Consider the following 19,593-nt stretch of genomic DNA (forward strand, 5'->3'; position numbering starts at 1 on the left):
AAATCAAGACAGATGCTATTATTGGTCAGATTCATTCATTCAACAAATTATCTGACAGCATACTATTTGTCAAGCACTGTTTTAGGCAGTGGAGACTCATCAGTGTATGGTACTTGTGGACCTTACACTTAAATGGAGAAACAACAGATAACATTAAATAAACTACATGGTATGAAAGCCATTGATAAATGCTAAGGAATAAAAAATAAAGGAAGGTAAGGGGATAATGAAATATTAGGATTTGGAAATATAGAGAGAGACCAGAGAAGATTTCATTTAGAAGGTGACTTCTGATGAAAGAGCTGAAGGAAGTAAGGACATAGAAGGAAGAGAGCTCCAGCACACAGAAGAAACTCAAAGACCCTTTTAGGCGAGAATGTGTGGCTAGAACGGGGAGAACCAGTGGAAAATAGGTAGGAGATGAGGTCAGAGAGGTAAGTGGTAAAGACATAGGGACTTGTAGTCAGAGTAGGAACTTTTATTCTGAAGAAGATGAGAAGCCATTGATTATGAGCAAAAAAGTGATATGTTGACTTATATTTTTCTAACCAGATTATTCTGGGTGCTGCACTGAGGATAGCCTGCGGCTGGTAAGGAGGCAAGAGTAGCATCAGGGACATCAGAGAGAAGACAACTGCAATAACCTCGGTAAGCGATCACAGTGGCTTTTTCCATAGTATTTGGAATAAGGTGTGGTGAGAAACAGTCAAATTCTGGGCATATTTTGAAGACAGAGCCTACAGGATTTGCTAATAGACTATACGTGGATTATGAAAGAAACAGAAGTCAAAGATGACACTAAACTTTTTGGCCTGAGCAACTCAAGAATGAAGATGTCTTTAAGAGGAGAAGGACTGCAGAAACTGGGATACATAGAATTTTAATACTTGAAAATGTAGACAGAAAAAAGAGGCTGGAGGCAAAGAGAACAATTAAGAATGTTGTTAAAAATAACTTAAGCATCAAAAAAGGTCCTGAAGACTAAATGGAGAAGGAATGTGGATGGACGGGATGTTAAATAAAAAGTACATTTGTCAGTCTGTTATGCACAGACTAGAAAAGGTATAGAAGAAACTGCTTAAGATTGGCCGCCTCTCAGGAACTAGATGGCTGGAAAACAGGGTGGGGAGACTTTTACTCATGCTCTGTCCTACATTTTAATTTTGAGCATGTGATTATAACTCATATACATAAAAAATAATTTTCTTAAAAATACTAATGGAAATGGAGGAACAGAATCTAATGACAGGAAGGAAGAACTTACAGAACTAGAATACTAACTGAACGTGAGAGAAGAAGGAAAAAGATGATGCCAAGGTACTGGGCCTCTGTGACTAAAAGGGAACAATGGTGGGATGAACTAACTGAAAGGCAAAGGGTGTCAGGACGTTCTGAGGAAAGGAAAAGAGAAAACAACAGTTAAGTGCATGTTAAAATTATCACCTAGTTCAGAAATCCCCAAGTAGTTAAATGGTCTTCAGTATCATGACTAATTTCTCCTATCCAGGGTTTTTATTTTCAGGAGCTGATCCATAGAAGAACTTGAACTTCTTCTTCTTCTTCCTTTTTTTTTTTTTTTGGCATGTGAGAAAATGAAATTCTTGAGTAGAAAAGCACAAATGATACCCGTTTTATAGCGTGTGCTTTTTCTGAGCTCTAAAGGAGAGAACTTAAAGTGGATGAAGGAAATACTTTTATTATTTTATTAGGGGTTCTGCAAGGCTAGATGTATATATTCATTGTCATATGGGAATGGATAAGGCTTTGCAGTTTTATGATATTTACTAGGAGAAATGCTCCTGGAGGGTTCCCAGCAGTGGCATGGCAGATCACCACTATTAGTAGCAGCTGCTCAGGCACAATGAAAGTCCAAAGAAGAACCCAGAGTGTGAGACACATTCCAGAACCCAAGAAATACTTAGAGAAATACCCCAGAAATAACTGGGGATGGGGGTGGGAAAGGGAGGATGTGCTGAGGAAATATGAGAATGAAGGAAAGTGTGATTGATTGGTCTTCTTATAAATAAACTGTGCCTCAACTCTGTACCTGGTGCTATGCTAGGCACTAAATAAAAAGATACAGTTTCAGTTACCAAAGAACTAAGTTTCTTTATCAGGCAAATGTGCAAAAGCAGACAATGAGAGAAACTCCTGAAACATTTTAATGTTTCAATTTTTAAAAGACTGTTTTTTCCAGTTTGCAAAGGTTCATTAAACTTTGTTGGGTTACTTTGATTCAATTCTTTTTACCTATTTTACAGGAAAACTGAGACCCACAGAGGTTAAGTGATGTTTCCAAAAGCACTGTGGTAGCTAAAAGCTCGCAGAGAGAGGCCAAATCTCCTGACACTCAGTATCATTCTTTCCTACTACATCACAATATTTCATTTATAATTCATTAAATGGACACCTCTACTCTGGTTTTTCATTCATGGTTACATGGGAAAAACAGTAAAGTGAAAAATGCGCAGCTTCTGATTCAGACAAACCTAGGGTCTGAATTTTTCAACAAATTATACCACTTTGCTTAGCATTAAGACTGATCCTAAATAGGTAAATGTTCTGGAAGAAATTATAATAAACCTACACTCTTAACCAAAGATTTGGCATCTGAATGTGCACCTGCTTATCCTTTATGAGCCTATCCAAGGATTTTGTAACAGATTCTATAAATACTATTCAGCTAAGCCAACTGGAAAAAGGGAAGATAAAAGAATGGCAGTACTAATCCTAATTGATGACTTCTTAGAAAATACCTATTGGGAATAAGCTCTAGGGTTTATCCTGTGAGGGTAATAAATCATCTGGTAAAATAAAGAGGTAATATATAATTTTAAAAATCCAGTTTAAAGGGCTATTTTTTATGAACTTTAACAGAGCCCTCAAATTTCTGTATCTATTTACATCTCCCACATCACTCCTAAATAATTTTGATAAATGTATTTCTCAAAAAGTGCCCTAAAGATGATATAATTTTCTAAGCTTAAGGCATATAGATTTCCATTTTTTAGATTGTTCACAAATATTCTACTAGTTAATAAGCTGAAGGGAAAAATACACTAACTGCCCTCTTTTTCAGCCTTAAAATTCTTTTTGCAATTATGTTTTTTAAATGCTGAATCATGAAATAAAGGAAACAGACAATGCAAGGAGCCCAAGTGAGTAATTTGTCTCATACTTCAAGTTTCCTAATTGTCATACTTGTTAAGTATGTCTTGTTAAGCTTTTGGAACCTAGTAACTGAAGTGTCTAAGTGACTGGAAGACTATAACTCATTCTCGGAAACTGAACTCGAGGAGAAAACTAAAAGCATTTATTTCTGCAAGTAATTTTACACTTTCAACTTCCTGTTTTATTTAGGCAGCTCATCATGACCATTTCAGGTAACAATGTAGAAGTTAAAAAACCCAACTTCCTCTTTGTAAAGTGATAAAAACCCTAAGCAGTTACTTATGAGAATGGCTGATCTTACGAGGTTTTATAGAAATACTTGCAAGGACATCAGAGATTACCAACATCAAATTCACAGATTTAAAAAAAAAATATATATATATATATATATATATATACCCCACATGATGACATAAATGTCTTAAAAAAATCCAAATCCAATGCAGTTGAGAATTTGGTTAAAAAGAACATAAAATGGAGGGGTGCCTGGGTGGCTCAGTGGGTTAAAGCCTCTGCCTTTGGCTCAGGTCATGATTCCAGGGTCCTGGGATCGAGGCCTGCATCGGGCTCTCTGCTAGGCAGGGAGCCTGCTTCCTCCTCTCTCTGCCTGCCTCTCTGCCTACTTGTGATCTCTGTCTGCAAATAAATAAAATCTTAAAAAAAAAAAATGGAAACTTTAGAGTTCCTTCAAGGAAGAATCAATACAAATTACAGCTGAAAATAACTTAAAAATTTGTTTGTAATTGTGCCTTGGTTGTGAAAGTTTTATAGGACAAGAATCTCTCTTATGGGTTGTTTGTGAATGCTAAGATAATCAAATCAACTAGTTTTGTTGGGAAAATACTTCAATTCCTGAATTCAGTTAAAAGGAATTAGAAGCTTGGAGGAAAGGGGGTAATGTAGCTATGAAGCTAAAGGTGAACTGAAGTAATCTTACAAGTCAAGGCACTTTCTTTTTACTTACAGATTTGCAACAGAGAAACACAGTTTAGTTACTGTCTGGAAATAAGGATCTAACAAAGTTTCAGGAATCTCAAATCATTGGGTTATATGACACTTCTTAATACCAGCTATTCATAGTTATCCACAATAATGAAGAAATGTGGCTAATCTAAAACTGTTTACTAAATATGAAATTCATCAGCATTTTGGGACAGATTTACTGTACTAATTTTGACATGCTTGCTGTGTCATTATTAAAATTAAGCAACAAAAGAAGTATCCTGGGAGATAAGAGGAAACTGGTCACAAATTTGCTGTTATAGGGGCACCTGGGTGGCTCAGTCATTAAGCTGCTGCCTTTGGCTGAGGTCATGATCCCAGGGTCCTGGGATAGAGGCCCTCATCAGGCTCCCTGCTTGGCAGGAGGCCTGTTTCTTCCTCTCCCACTCCCCCTGCTTGTGTCCCCTCTCTCACTCTGTCCTTCTCTGTCAAATAAAGTCTTTAAAAAAAAATAAAGTGCAAAATACTTTAATAAAAAAATCTGTTATAAAATCAAGACAATGTTATTAAATATTGTCAATAATCAAAGACACCTCAATTTGTACTTTTCTTTTGAAATACATATATTACATTTTCCCAAGTTTAATCAAGAAGGCATTTGACCCTATTGTTAAAGACAAAAACTCAACAATACTGGTAAATGCAGTATTGTTTGGATACCATAAATTTTGAAGTTTATTGTTATTTAAGTGTTTAGTGAAATCTTGTTGTAACGTATTTTTCCTTAAAACAAGTGGACCATCAGTTGAGCTAACAAATGTTTGGTTATCCCGATTTTTACTATAATTTAATTTCATCTGAATCATAACTCTTTGACTTAGACATTTTATTACAGCCTTCTCTTCAGCATAAATTCATATATAAGGTGTCCTTTTCTCCTCTGGGAGAGTTTTCAAGAAAGAGAAATTTCAAGAATTTTCAAGAATGAGAAAATTCAATGCTAAAGTATTATTCAATGATTTGTGAATGGTTAGCACATCCTTCAACATTTCAAAATGACATGGTATATGTAGGTACAACAAATGAAATTATTCTGTACTGAGTACTCCTGGACCATAAACAGTCCCTTGTGCCATCCCATTATCTTTTATTAAAAAAAGAAAGAGCCCAGATACATTTACAGAGCGCGCAAGAATGCACATTTTTGTAACAGCCACTATAGAAAACGAAAGACATAATTCTTTTCCTGTAACGAGTCATCTAGTGAAATCATTCTAATTTCTATAGACTTTAAAATCAGATAGTTACTGAAATGCCTGACTAAGTGTTAAAAAAAGGTGTACAGTTGTCAGCAAAAGGTTATTTTACCTAACGTAGAATACGCTCTTGTATTTAAAACACATTTTAAGAAGTAAATATGCAAATTACACACTGAAATTTAACTGCAAAGACATTAACAGTGGGGCATCAAAGAAGGCATGATGCTTTGTCCAGACTTGAATGTGTTAATATGAAGTTTATGTGCTATATAAAAAAACCTTTATAGAGTTAAAAAAAAATCCGCTGTCTATTCTTGATTTGTTAACAAGGAACAGAAAACTATTTTTCAAAAACTACCGTTAATAGGATGGAAGACGCAAAGGATGGAGTCATCGCAGGCTTATGTGCATACATGCAATCAATCAAGGAATGTCTACAGGGAAAAGTGGTCAAATTCTGAAGCTAATGTCCTGAGGCTTACACATTTATTACTGAGAATCAGTTCAGCCGATAGTAAGTAAGAAAAGAGTGGATGGGCGGACAACACATGGGTACCTCTCCCTGTCGAGGAGTCGTGACAGCAAAATCACTTCCTGAGGAAGGAGGAGCGAAAGGGAAGTTAAGAGGCCATCCTGACCAGGAAGTGACTCGCCCTAAACTAGCCTCAATCGTATCTAAAAATGGGGGGATGGGGAGAGCCCCAACAGTTAAAGGCGGTAAAATAATTGCTTCTTGATACATCGAGACATCACCATCGCCCCCGCTCTTAATTACACAAGAAAGTCCACAGTCACAATTCAATAAACGAAAGTCTCTTCTCTTGCTTAAGGGTCACTAGGCTGTGCTTCAGGCCCAGGAAGAGAAAAAGAGTTGAGGAATGGGGAACTGGGGCCACCGTGAGGCAGACCAAAGCCCCTAAAGAGAGAAGCGTCCCAACTGCAGAGCGTATCCCAGTACAGGCCAAGAAGCTTCTTTTTTCTGGGGACACCGCCAGGGTTCCCACCGCAGCCAGGTCAGGCCCCCGTTCCCTGTCGCGAGAGGAGGCAAGAGAGAGAGGCGGACCCCTTACCTTCTCCTCATCCGACACCCGGTCCTCGAAGTCGGCCATCTTGGGCTGCTCTGGCCCAGCCCGGCCCCAGCGCGAGGCAGGCCGGGAAGGAAGCTGAGTGATGGAATCACCGCGGGGGCTGTCGGAAGGACCCGCCCGGAAACGCCGACCCAGAGGGCGCCATGTCTGTTTCGGGCGGGGTGGTGGTTCTGAGCGCCGTCCCTCCGCGAAGTCCCTAACTCTGCCTTAAAACTTTTCCTTAAATGATTTTAAAACTAATAGTTTTCTCACTGAGTTACGTTCATTTCCTCCATTCATCTATGAGACGCTGGGAGCATGTTTCGACTATTCCTGACACCCGAATTCCGTCCGACCAAATCGCAATTGTTACTGTAGGTCTTCCTAGTACCAGTGATCTCTGTGGCGGCCGAGTCCAAAGGGCTAACTGCTGTTCGGGCCCTGGAACGGTCGGTGGCTTTTCCAACCCTGGGAATAGGGTGAGAGGTGACCGTCACTCGCATGGAAGCGAAAACATTTCACTCAGAGATCACATCTCAGTCCAGTTCCTCCAATATGTGCCGCCAGTCACCCTTTTCTGCCCTTCGAAGGAAAGGTAACCTCAGTCTTGGGACGCTCCCTCACGTTTCAAATTTTTTGGGTCCGCGTTCCCTGGGACTCAGCCTCCACAGAGGCCAATTTTAGGTCCGCCACTATCCCAGGATTCCCGACTCCCGGTTTCCTGCCTTTCTCCCCTCCCAGCTCCCGGAGCCTGCGGGAGCGGCAAGATGGCGGACGGAGACGGATTGGGTGAAGCAGCCACTGCTACGGCATCTCCTCCTGCACCTGCTCCGGGCCTGAGCCCGTCGCTCGGCTGGAGGGAGCGGCTGCGGGCCGGACTGGCGGGGACTGGGGCCTCGCTGTGGTTCGTGGCGGGGCTGGGACTGCTTTACGCTCTGAGGGTCCCGCTGAGGCTGTGTGAGAATTTGGCTGCGGGTGAGAGGCCCAGACCTCCTTGGGGATGGGCGGGGGGAGCTAGAAGAGGGACCGGGAGCAAGAGGCAAAGGGCAGAGATTCTCCGCAGTCACTGGAGAGCTTCAGAGAAAGAGTCTTTGGTGCTCTACCTAGTGTGTTCTTCTCCCGGTCTGCAACTCCGCAGCTGATTGTCAAACCTGAGCAGCAGCTATGGGCTCCTCCCTTGAGCTCTTAAGATCCGCCCTCTCTGCATCTGTCCTCGTTTACCCGAGGAAGAGCCCGCCACCTGACACACTGTAGGCTTCAGGTAGTAGGACAAGATGAGAGCATTTTCATATCCGTTGCAGAATTTATATATACCTCCAGCATTGGTAGGATCCATTGAAAATCATTCTTTTGAGTCTCTCGCCGGTTAGCCAAGAGTTCCCACACCCAGACTACAAAGATGAGGGTTTCTGCATTCAAAGACCTAAAAGGAAAAAAAAAAAAAAAAAAAAGCCATGATCTTAGCCAGCCATTATCATATTCTAAGATAGTTCTGTCAAGAAAGTTTTTGAGGTATCTTGGTCTCTTCTTTGCTTTAGGCTTTATCTTGAGTAATAAAACAGTACAGGAAGTTAAGGGGAAGAGAGCCACAAACAGTAATGGGTTCTTTCAACATTCGTAGAAAGCTTGCTATGTAGTCTGAGCTGAAGATACAAAGACGTGTCAGAAGTGAGGATCCCCGTGGATTCTGCAAATACTATTCTTTACCTGTAGCCAGGACAAAGTGGATGGGAGCCAGGGCCTTTTACCATTACATTACAGTATTTCCACTCAAGCTCTGAACAAGATGAAAGTATTTCTGCTGTGTGATGACTATGACTATCAGTACCTGTGGTTTATTTTTCTGCAGCAAGAAAAGGCAAATGTCTCCTTTTCTTTTTCATAAGATGACATGAAATACTGTGAGATAATGTTCTGGACTTTTTAGAAGATAGGTTTTATGTAAGTTCGGATATAACAAACATACTAAAACTAAGTAAATTGGCCTTCCTAGACTATTTGGAAGAGCTAATTTGCTGTCTCTGTAACTGATTAATGAAGTGCTTACTAGTGGTTTTCATGCTCAGTGAAATATTATTCATTGATTTTATCACTTATTTTTCCACGTGTTAACTAGATAACACCATTGGGATGAGAGTAGTTAACTGTGGTAGATTTTTATTAATTTCTGAAACTTGTGGTATTTATGAGACAGTTATTTGAAGTGAAAAATCTGGTCCAGGCTTCCAGTGAGTCAGGTTCAAGGAGTTCTCTCAGTCTGTTGCTATTCTCTTTGGGGTTTTTTTTCCTCTCTAGCTGACAAACAATACATACACATACTGGTTCCTTGCCTCTAATTTGAAACACTGGTTTGTATCTCACCAAAATAATTAGGGAGTTGTTTTAAATCTCCTTTGTAACAGGGTGTTTTTTTAGTTTATTCTTAGGGATTTGCAAAACTTCTTGTTGAAGTTACGGTTTATAAGTTCTTAATTTATTCTCAAAAGTAAACTGAATTATCCCACTTTGATTTGCTTATTTAACAAACTGTCAGTTTAAAATGCTACCCTTACATGTGCAAAGCTAATTTTTAAGATGTGATAGAATGGAAATTTAAAGTACCTTTTTAAAAAGTAGAGCTTTCTCAAAGGAATCTCATACTAGATATTAACACTATTTATGTTCCTCCACTCATAAAGACACCTGCATATTTGTAACTTGAATATTCTGCATTTGCATTTTTTTAAACGTTGATTTTTTTTTTCCTTTTGCAGTGACAGTATTTTTAAATTCATTGACACCGAAATTCTATGTGGCACTTACAGGAACATCTTCTTTGATATCAGGACTAATATTTGTAAGTAGTTTCCATTTCCTTCATGTTTTGGTATTTATCTAAAGATCAAGTATCTTTATACGGTTACAATAATTATAAATACTTATAAATCAGCATTCTCAATATGTGTTCAGAATTTGAAAAAAAAAATACTGCACCTTCCTCTCCACATTTAGAGACTGGCAGTATTCCTTTGTATATGAAAGACTGTTGCTTACTGGAAGGGGCAGGGATTGGGGGTGCGTTCCCAACTAAATGATTGCAGGGCCCAATTTAGCAACAAATGATATAGAGTGTAAATATGTGTAAAAATTGGGCGCCTGGATGGCTCAGTGGGTTAAAGCCTCTGCTTTCGGCTCAGGTCATGTCCCAGAGTCCTGGGATTGAGCCCCACATCAGGCTCTCTGCTCAGCAGGGAGCCTGCTTCACTCTCTCTCTCTCTCTCTGCCTGCCTCTCTGCCTACTTGTGATCTCTCTCTGTCAAATAAATAAATAAAATCTTTAAAAAAAAATGTGTGAAAATTAAGTTTCTTATTTACTTTTAGCACTGGTTAATCTGGACAATTCATGCTCCTTTTGAAAGGGTATAAAGCTAGTTGTTGCCATATAGATTGCAGACCACTCTTATGAGATCTTCTAATTTTTCATATGACTTTGGAAGACTCTGGATGCAGCAAGTTTTTATATAAAAGTCTGCCAATACCTTAATCTTGGGAACATTGGGCATTCGTGTCTTGAATTCAGCCCATAGGTTGCCAGTTATCTTCTCTGGAGTGTTTAAGAGCAGAGTATTGGAGCCAAGCTAACTATCACTTTATTTATTTTTTAATTGCGAGAAGAAAAATTTTTTAAATTGAAGTATAGTTCACATACAATATTATATTAGTTTTCAGAACCATCACTTTAGTTGTGTGACTTTGAGCAAGTTAGTTAACTTTTCTAAGCTTTAATTTTCTCATATAAACTGGGGATGATGATAATATCAATTTCATAGGATTATGAAAACTAAATGAGATAATGTGTCTAAGATCTTTCAATAACATGGTAGCTAGCTTACAGTGAGCACTTAATGAAATTTGACCATTATTATTCTGAGAAGTTGTAACTTTAATTCGGCTTTCCCTTGTCTTAATTGACTGAACTCTCATTTTCAATTAAGAAATTAAAAAAAATATATATATATATATAAAATCTCTATTAACATCCCTGAGAACTAGTGTGTCCTAGTATAAACCTTGAAAAAATACTGCTACAGATAAAAATCTGAGGAAGTATGGCATACATGACCAAGGAATTTTTCTGTGCTTTTTTCTCATCTCTAGATGGTGCTCTTCTATTATAGTAGAAATAATGGCATTTGTATTAGAGTGTTTTTTGTTTCTGTTTTTTTTTTTTTTTTTTTTTTTTTAATAAGAACTAATACTTGGCCATTTTTGGAAGTGAAATGCTAGCCAAGAAAGGAATTTTCTCTTGATTAAAAAAAAAATTACTGAGGAATTTAGGATGCAAACTATGTGTTAATATAGTTAACAGCAGTAGCTAATAATAAAATAGAGTGGTCATAACAATATACTGCAAAGAAAATTAGGAAATTCAAGTAACATTTTAAAGGTTAAACTGTGTCATGACCCTTATAATATTGATGAGTTTTTATTAGCAAAGGTTATTATTTTTATAATTTCTTCTACTTCCTGAAATATGGAGCTCTATCTATGCTGATTGGGTTACTTCCACCAGAAGGGGTGGTGGATAGTGTGTTTGGGAGATTGAAGAATAGCAATGAAGCCAGTTGTTTAGCTAATTATTACAAATGAAAAGATTACTCTGAAAGGAAAATGGAGGATCCAGGGGGAGTGCATATAATACTGTTTTCTGTTCTGTGGAATCAGGGAAATCTCCCTGGGGACCTTTCATTTAAGCTGAAACCCCCAAAAAAGCCAGGCAAAGGGAATTGGGAGTGCTAGTATCCAAATATGAAACATTCTGCTAATTCAACATAGAGCTTTTTTTTTAAAATTTTTTTTCTTTTTTTTTAATTAAAGTACTCTCTAGCCCAACATGGGGCTTGAACTTAGAACTGGAGATCAAGAGTCTCATTCTGTACCAACTGAGCCAGCCAGGCACTCCGGCAGGGATTCTTTTGATTTCTCTTTTCATAACGTTGATAAACCATGAAAACCTAAAGGAGTGAATATCCTGATTTTTAAATGGTTCAGTATGAGAATCAACCTCTTAACCTACATTAATTATACTGCCAAATACTGGAGTAGTACTTCATGTTCAGAAGGCACTTACACTTCTTGTTAACCATATTTAATAGATAGGACATTGAGGCTCTGAGAGGGTAAAGGTTAAGTGACTTACCCAAAGCACACAAGGGGACTGGGAGTTAAATGTGAGCTTTCTAACCCTAGTCTTAATCCACCATGCTGGTTTCAAAATTATTTCTCTTAATTATGCTGTAGATAGAATAAAATGACAATGTAATGTAACGGAGTTAGATTACTTATAGATTAAATGCTTTTTGCTGATTTGTTTAAGTAATCTCTACACCCAACATGGAATTCAGACTCACAACCCAGAGACCAAGAGTCACATGCTCTACTGACTGAGCCAGCCAGGCACCCCTGTTTCTTGTTCTTTTAATATTTCATTTACAGATATATTTCTTCCAGTTTTGCCCAGCTTCTCTAAATTTCATAACAAAGTTATAAAAAAGGTATTTTATTTCTGCCTAGCATGTGTTATTGGGGAATCTTATGTTTGGTTTATTTTTTGGAAGGAGAGTACATTTAAAATGCCAGATTAAATGGGAGCATCTTTTAGGAATGCTTTAATATGAGCTCATATATCTGCTGATCAGTTCTATTTTAAATTAAGGATTTTTTTTGGTTTGTCGTAGATATTTGAATGGTGGTACTTTCATAAACATGGCACGTCTTTTATTGAACAAGTATCTGTGAGCCATTTGCGACCACTGATGGGAGGAACAGAAAGCAGCATTTCAGAGCCAGGTTCTCCTTCTAGCAACAGAGAAAGTGAAACCAGCAGACAGAATTTGTCAGGTAACTATTTATGTAATGTGTTTTCAGAGCTGTATAGTTAAGATTGTATTTGTCTGTGGGAGATAGAAAACTCACAACAGAGAGAAGTTTGTCTTCCATGTAAATATAGGTAATCTGCACTGATACAGAGGACAGTGATCATCAGAAACCCAGTGATCATCAGTCTCCTATTTTGTTAGCCTGCCAATCTTCAAGTGAGGTTTTCCCTTGTGGTTCAAGACAGTTCATGTCATTTATGCCATCATATCTACATTGCAGTCAGTGGGAAGGAGACTAGGCCAGTAGGAGGCCACCCTTCCCTCCTACTCAATCCCCAGCAGCCAAGGATACTTCTCAGAATGTTAGATTACCACTTCAGCTTACTTTGTCAGACCTCTGCCAAATGGCCACAAGTAGCTATAAGGGAAGCTAGAGATTATAACCATTTTCTCAGCATACATATGCTCAGCTAATAATTAGGAGATCTTACTAGATAAAGGAGAGAACAGAGACAATTAGCCATTTCTGCCAACATAGCAAAGTTAGGAAAAATACTTTTTCTTCTCAATATATTTACAAAGGTATTGAAATCTCAGTTATTCATGTATAGATACTCTTAATCATACTTTAATTGTAGGCTTTCCCTCTATATGTATCCAGTAATACAAAGTAAATATTATTGGTGATATGTAATTAGGAAAGTAAAAATTTGAAGGCCAGATAAAAATGATATTTTTGGATTATTGTTCCTTTAATTTGATATCAGTAAAATTCATACAGTAATAATACAAATGACTTAATTCCATAGATGTCTCATTTGTTTGGTAACCCTAGGAACTTAGAGTAGTATTAGTTTAGTAGAAAAATACTGCCACTTTTTAGATATGGTCAGGGAAAGTCTTTGAGAAAGCGCCATTGAAGCTGAGCTCTGAAGCATGAGTGGGTATTGACCAGGAACAGTCGGGAGGGGATTGGCAATCATTCAAGAGTACAGGATGGAATAATGATACTTTTCTTAATCCTTTTCTTTTCTCCTCTTTCATAAAATAATTACAGAACTCCTAAGAATGAGACATATTAAGATGAATATGACATAGATCTGTCCTCAAGAAGTTGAGTCCAGTATGTAAATAATTATGATAATAATGCTTTCTGTAATCTTATTCCCTATTGTGAGATTGAGTATATCATTGCATATGGAGAGTGAAGACACTCCCTACCCTGCACTCTAGCCTAACTATACTGGTGTTCCGTTTTGTTATGTTTTTTTCAAGATTTTTTATATTTATTTGACAGAGACAGAGGGGGAACACAAGCAGAAGGAGTGGGAGAGGAGAAGCAGGCTTCCTGCTGAGCAGGGAGCCTGATGGGGGGTCAATCCCAGGACCCTGGGATCATGACCTGAGCCAAAGGCATACGCTTAAGGACTGAGCCACCCAGACACCCTACTTTGTGGTTTTTATGATACGTTTTCTCCTTAGAATGTTCGTCATCTGGCAACTTTCTTTTACCATGATTTTTTTTTATCATAATTCAATGTCTTTTACCACGATTCAGTGTCAGTTCACGTGTTGCCTCCTTTCTAAAGCCTTTTCTAATTTCTCCAGAAAAATATTAATTAACTTTCTGTTTTTCTTCTCTTGGAACAAAATATATCTCTCCTGTAGCACTTACCATACAGTTCAGAAGGTAGTTTACATGACTGACTCTTATATGACATTTCATTCATTTAAACAAGTTAGTTCCAAATGCTGTGCTAGGCTCCAAGAATACAAAAATTAATAAATTCTAACACCTCGTCTTCTAAAGAGAGAAACTGAAAATCAAATGGATAATCACATTATAATATGTTCAGTGAAGTGCTGTCATTGAATCATGAACTAAATGCCATAGAAATAATAGAAATAGGAGAATGACTAGATTTAATTGTATGCTGCATGACAGCAGGGATGATCCAGGCCTTATTCATTTTTGTGGCTATCTGGCTAACACTGTGCATAGCATATACTGACTGTACAATAAATGTTGGTGAAATTAAGATTGAACTGCAGCTGATTAATTCATTTCCCTTTCCCCCCTTTGTTTTTTAGAATGCAAGGTATGGAGAAACCCTCTAAATCTTTTCAGAGGAGCAGAATATAGGAGGTATTGCATTTTGCTTTCAGTATAACTATAGCATTAGGTTTAGAGTAGAAGTATTATGGAAACATTTGTTTTCATAAACACATTACAGCTCTTTTAATTGGAGACACTGATAATAAAACAATAATAAAGTAAAATGATTAGCCCAACCTTTAGTTGGCAGCATCTTCACTGTATTTACTTCTATAATCATGAGAAACATTGCTTCAAGCCAGTTGTTTGTGATAATAGTAAGTATACAATTGGCTCCTGGTTTTGGCAAAAAACCTTTTCAGAGAATTCATGAGATTAAGAAAAGAAGTACAAATGTGAGCATATTCTTATGCATATATGCTCAATTTCAAAATTTATTTGAACACTCACTAGAAAATATCAATCTGAATGTGAATATGAACTTAATTTGTGCAACAGTACAGGGTATAGTATTTTTATATTGCATTTTTAAAATTTTTTAAAGATATTTATTTATTTTGAGAGAGAGCACATACACATGTATGGGGAGAAGCAGAGGCAGAGGGAAGAAAGAATCTCAAGCAGACTCCTTGCTGACGGTGGAGCCCAATGTGGGGCTTAATTTCATGATCCTGAGATCATGACCTGAGCCTAAATCAAGAGTTGATCACTCAACCAACTGATTTACCCAGGCACCCATTGTATTTTATATTGCCTTTTGCTATCCATACTGCTGTGTCCATTTTTCTTCTGGTTTTAACTCTGGATGAGAAAGCAGCTTTTGACACTTAAAGATACCCAAAGATACTTTATTTTATTTTATTTTTTTAAAGATTTTATTTATTTATTTGACAGAGAGAGGTCACAAGTAGGCAGAGAGGCAGGCAGAGAGAGAGGGGGAAGCAGGCTCCCCACTGAGCAGAGAGCCCGATGTGGGGCTTAATCCCAGGACCCTGGGATAATGACCTGAGCCAAAGGCAGGGGCTTAACCCACTGAGCCACCCAGGTGCCCCGATACTTTATTTTAATAAGAACTGTGTTTTACCTGGAAGTAGACTGGGGCATGTTATTTAATTCATTGATCAAGAAACATTAGGTATCTACTATCTATGACCACTGTGAAAATGATGGGAATACAGAGTGACAGAGTGATAATCCCTGTGCTTAAGGACTTGATAGTGTAGGATAGTAGTATCCTGGGAAGGAAAAGTTAGGTTTTTATGAGAGATGCCTTTAGTCTGTATTAAGGGATTCTGTAAGAAACAAGTCCTTGAATTTCTCAGTCCATTTGTTAAAATAAAAAGGTTTTAGGCTATTTCTTGTTGTATTACAGGGTTCACTTCACAAAGATCTAAAAAAGAAATTTCTTATCTTGATATCAGGAATACTTATACTTCTTTTTGAATGATTAGTTTATCTTAATGTAAAGGTTTCAATGCACTGCTAATCATTGTGTGGTTTTAGAAAGCTTAAAGTCCTACTGTAGTCAGCCTTTAATAAATGCACAGAACTTTGGTATGTATTTCATATGTTAGATTCATTCCTGGCTCCACTGTATGGCCCAATTTTTGCTTTTACGTAGTCTTTTTTATTTGTTTTTAAATTAAGGTCATTAATATTGTACACTATATTTTTTAATTCCTTTAAGTCATTTTGGGAATAATGTAGATCATTAGTAAATAATCTTTTTACATGTTTAGAATATGTAGCAAAACTTTGCTTATTGAAAAAGGGTCTACTTTTTTCTTTATGAAATTTCTCACAAAATAGCTTAAAAACTTTAAATAACAATGCAACTTGGACTATTAAATTACTTAAAATCTTTTATCATACACGTATAAATAATACTTACAATGTGCTTTTAAAATGCTTTTTTTTGGATTTAAAAATGCATGCATATTCACTGTAGAAAATTGGAAAATGAAAGACTTATTAAATTACTTAAAATCTTTTATCATATACATATAAATAATTCAATGTGCTTTTAAAATGCTTTTTTTAATTTTAAAATGTATGCATAGTCACTGTAGAAAATTGGAAAATGAAGAGATGTATCAAAAAGAAAGAAAAAAAAAGAAAGTAAAAATCACCATTTCCTACCACTAAGTGATAACTGCTGTTAGTATTTCCATCTGATATCTCTTCTGTATGCATGTATAGAAACAAAACTTGGGCATCATTATGTGTATATAATTTCACACCCTTTTTTTCTAACACAATGTATGAATTTTCCTCAGAATTTCTTAATACACGAATTGCTTTTTTATTTTTTTTTTTTTGGAAGAGTGGGTAGCAGAGGGGCAAAGGGAGAGGGAGAGTGAATCTTAAGCAGATGCAGATGCTCTACTGGGTGAGGACCCTGAGATCATGACCTGAGCCAAAATCAGGTCGGATGCTTAAAGTTGACTGAGCCACCCAAGTTCCCCTTCATACATGAATTTCTTCAAAAACATGGTTTTTAATGATTATATGGAAGTATCTTACCTTACCTATTGCTCCCCTATCTGGGTCACAGATTATGTTTCACTGTCAACATATAGACTAAAGTGGTATCTTTATATATAAATATTTAGCATATGATATTAAACATCTATGATTATTTCCTTAGGGCTGATTTGTGGTACTGAGATTCCCGAATTAAAGGATGTGAACAGTTTTTATTTTCCCCTCTCCACTTTATTATTTTCTTTTCCTTTTTTTTTTTTTTAGGATTTTATTTATTTATTTATTTGAGAGAGAGAGACAGAGAGAGAGAGAACATGAGTGAGGAGAAGGTCAGAGAGAGAAGCAGACTCCGCGTGGAGCTGGGAGCCCGATGTGGGACTCGATCCCAGGACTCTAGGATCATGACCTGAGCCGAAGGCAATCGTCCATCCAACTGAGCCACCTAGGCGTCCCTTCTTTTTTTTTTTTTAATGGAGATTTTCAAAAATTAAAAAGTAGAGAGAATGGCATAGTAGAGTTCCACATGCCCATTCCCTAGCTAGAGGTGAATATTTTTAAGACTCCTAATAGATATTACCTAATTGATTTTTGGAAAGAGAAAGGTAAATGGCAATTTAATTAATTCCAGCAGTATGTGTGAGTCCATATTCCTCCTCATCCTCAGCAACATATATTTGCCGTTTGACAAATGAAAAGTAAAAATTTGTTAATTTAATTCACTATTTGTTAATTATTAATGAGATTAGACCCTTAAAAATGTATTTATTAGCTGGTTTGTTAACTTGCTATTAATTTTTGTGGGCTTCAGGGGGATATAAAAGTTTAAATTTCTAATTTAGTAAAATCTAGAAAAAGTTTCTATTTGCTTTATGCTTTAAAAGCTCTTTACCATTTTGACATCTAGTAAAAGTCCACCCATGTGTTCTTCTAGTTTCTTTGTAGTTTTACTTTTAAAATTCAAATTCACTGAGAAGTTAAGAATATTTTATAAGGTATGTATATAAGTCAAATTGTTTTATCCTCTCAAATCTAATACAGAAGCACTAATAATCTGGCCTTTTCCCTTTGGTTTTGATTTTTGTTGTCATCTTGTAAGTAGTTTGTATTGTTATCTCTTGTGTTTCTGATAATAAGCTTTTAAAACATCCTGATATAGAATTTGTAACCATGTATTTTTGCATTTTAAATAGTGTCTGTTGTAATAGGTAGAGGCTCTCTCATGTTCAATTTACATATTTTCTTGTGTTTTGGTAAAGATACACTTGGGTGACTGGTAAAGAGCCACTTACATACTATGACATGAATTTGTCAGCTCAGGACCATCAGACCTTTTTCACCTGTGACACGGACTTTTTACGTCCTTCAGACACAGGTACGTGTCATATCTGCTCATGGGGTAAACAGTGGTGATGAAAATTATTTTTAAAATTCTTTAGCATAACTTATTATAATCCGCAAAGTTACTTGGCTTGAGGTTGTTTGCATCATGGATAACAGACACAGATTAAACTGAAATTAATTATGAACGTAAACTAGGTTGTTACACTACATATCCTCCTTATAAAGAATTTAAAGTACTTTATAAAAATATGAAATTGCTTCTTTTATTACTTGAAAAACCTTTCAGGTCAAATATAGCAACTGCTTATGCAGAGAACAGTGTACCCAGTTTGGTCTGGGGAGTTAACATATGCAATTATACATAAGAGTAAGGCAAAGTGTAAACCCTGGGGCATGGAATGTAGATTAAAATGGAATATATTTTATCCCAGTCATAAGTTAGAAGTGTGTGGAAAGTGGTGGAATATCATAGAAATGTCTGTGTTTAGGTGTAAGTCTTCTCTATGGAAGAGAGTATTGAGACTCTTAAATACATGGTTAAAGATCTTTATCACTGTTCTTTCACTTTGAATGCCCTCTCCTTTCCTATTATCCTCCTACTTCTGTGCTTCCTGCTTTTATCCTTCAAGATCCAAATTAAAAGTTACATTCTCTAGGAACTTGAGAGTTAAACACTTTATTTTTTGCATTTTTACAGTACTTAGTCCAAGCCTCAATGAAACAATTCTAGTTAATTTATTCAACCACAGCCATTTACATGTTAATTTTATCATGTTGTTTTAACGGTTATCTTCCCTAATAGGGTGGGAAACTTTGGAAAGCAGGGACTGTATTCTTATCATCTTTGAATCCTTTTCATCTAGCACATTGCCTGGCATACTGTAAAAATATTAATATTTATTCTTTGATGAAAGTATCAGTGAATGACTTTAGTGTCACAGATGTCTTAAGCAATTTCACTAATAATAGCTAACACTTGTATAGCACTTATTATGCACCAAATACTGTTCCAAACAATTTACATAAATGTACTGATTTAGTATTCCCCATCATTTTATGAGATAGGTACTTTTACCAACCTCAGAAATAAACGTGTGAAAAGAAGGAAGGAAGGAAGGTAGGTAGGCAGGCAGGCAAAGGAAAATCAAGTAATATGCCCTAAGTAACCTAACTAATAAATGATAAAATTGGATTTCAAATTCAGGTCTGACTCTTCACCACTATACAAACGTTGATTCTACTCATCATAGTGACAGGCAAAAGAAGATCACCACTAGGGGGTCTGAAAAATAGCCAGTTTTCCAGCATTGAAGTGAATTCTTTGTGATCTGTATCTGTTGGATTAAATATATTAAGGGTGGATGATAGCAGTAAATGCAAGGATCTTTGGAATGGTTACATGAAGGGATTTAATT

At 36.8% G+C, this 19,593-nt stretch overlaps 2 protein-coding genes across 8 annotated transcripts in view; one reads left to right on the top strand and one right to left on the bottom strand.

The window, feature by feature from the left end:
• CAPZA1 (capping actin protein of muscle Z-line subunit alpha 1) overlaps positions 1–6,571 on the bottom strand; it is a 48,671-nt gene extending 42,100 nt beyond the window's left edge. The window contains exon 1 of the mRNA XM_082685092.1: positions 6,443–6,571. Coding sequence (XP_082541218.1) covers positions 6,443–6,481 — 39 coding nt within the window. The 5' untranslated portion in view covers positions 6,482–6,571. The remainder of the gene's footprint in view (positions 1–6,442) is intronic.
• Positions 6,572–7,206: 635 nt separating this feature from the next.
• ST7L (suppression of tumorigenicity 7 like) overlaps positions 7,207–19,593 on the top strand; it is a gene marked incomplete at its 5' end in the record, with an annotated part of 120,071 nt that continues 107,684 nt past the window's right edge. For 4 of the 7 annotated variants that reach the window (XM_082685068.1, XM_082685069.1, XM_082685066.1 and 1 more), the window contains 5 exons: positions 7,207–7,414; positions 9,193–9,275; positions 12,157–12,319; positions 14,389–14,443; positions 18,094–18,209. In XM_082685068.1, the coding sequence (XP_082541194.1) occupies positions 7,207–7,414; positions 9,193–9,275; positions 12,157–12,319; positions 14,389–14,443; positions 18,094–18,209 (625 nt within the window). The remainder of the gene's footprint in view (positions 7,415–9,192; positions 9,276–12,156; positions 12,320–14,388; positions 14,444–18,093; positions 18,210–19,593) is intronic. The other 3 variants (XM_082685070.1, XM_082685072.1, XM_082685071.1) reach the window with 2 other exon arrangements.

Source organism: Mustela nivalis (genome assembly GCF_964662115.1).
Source record: "Mustela nivalis genome assembly, chromosome: 10".
NCBI lineage: Eukaryota > Metazoa > Chordata > Mammalia > Carnivora > Mustelidae > Mustela > Mustela nivalis.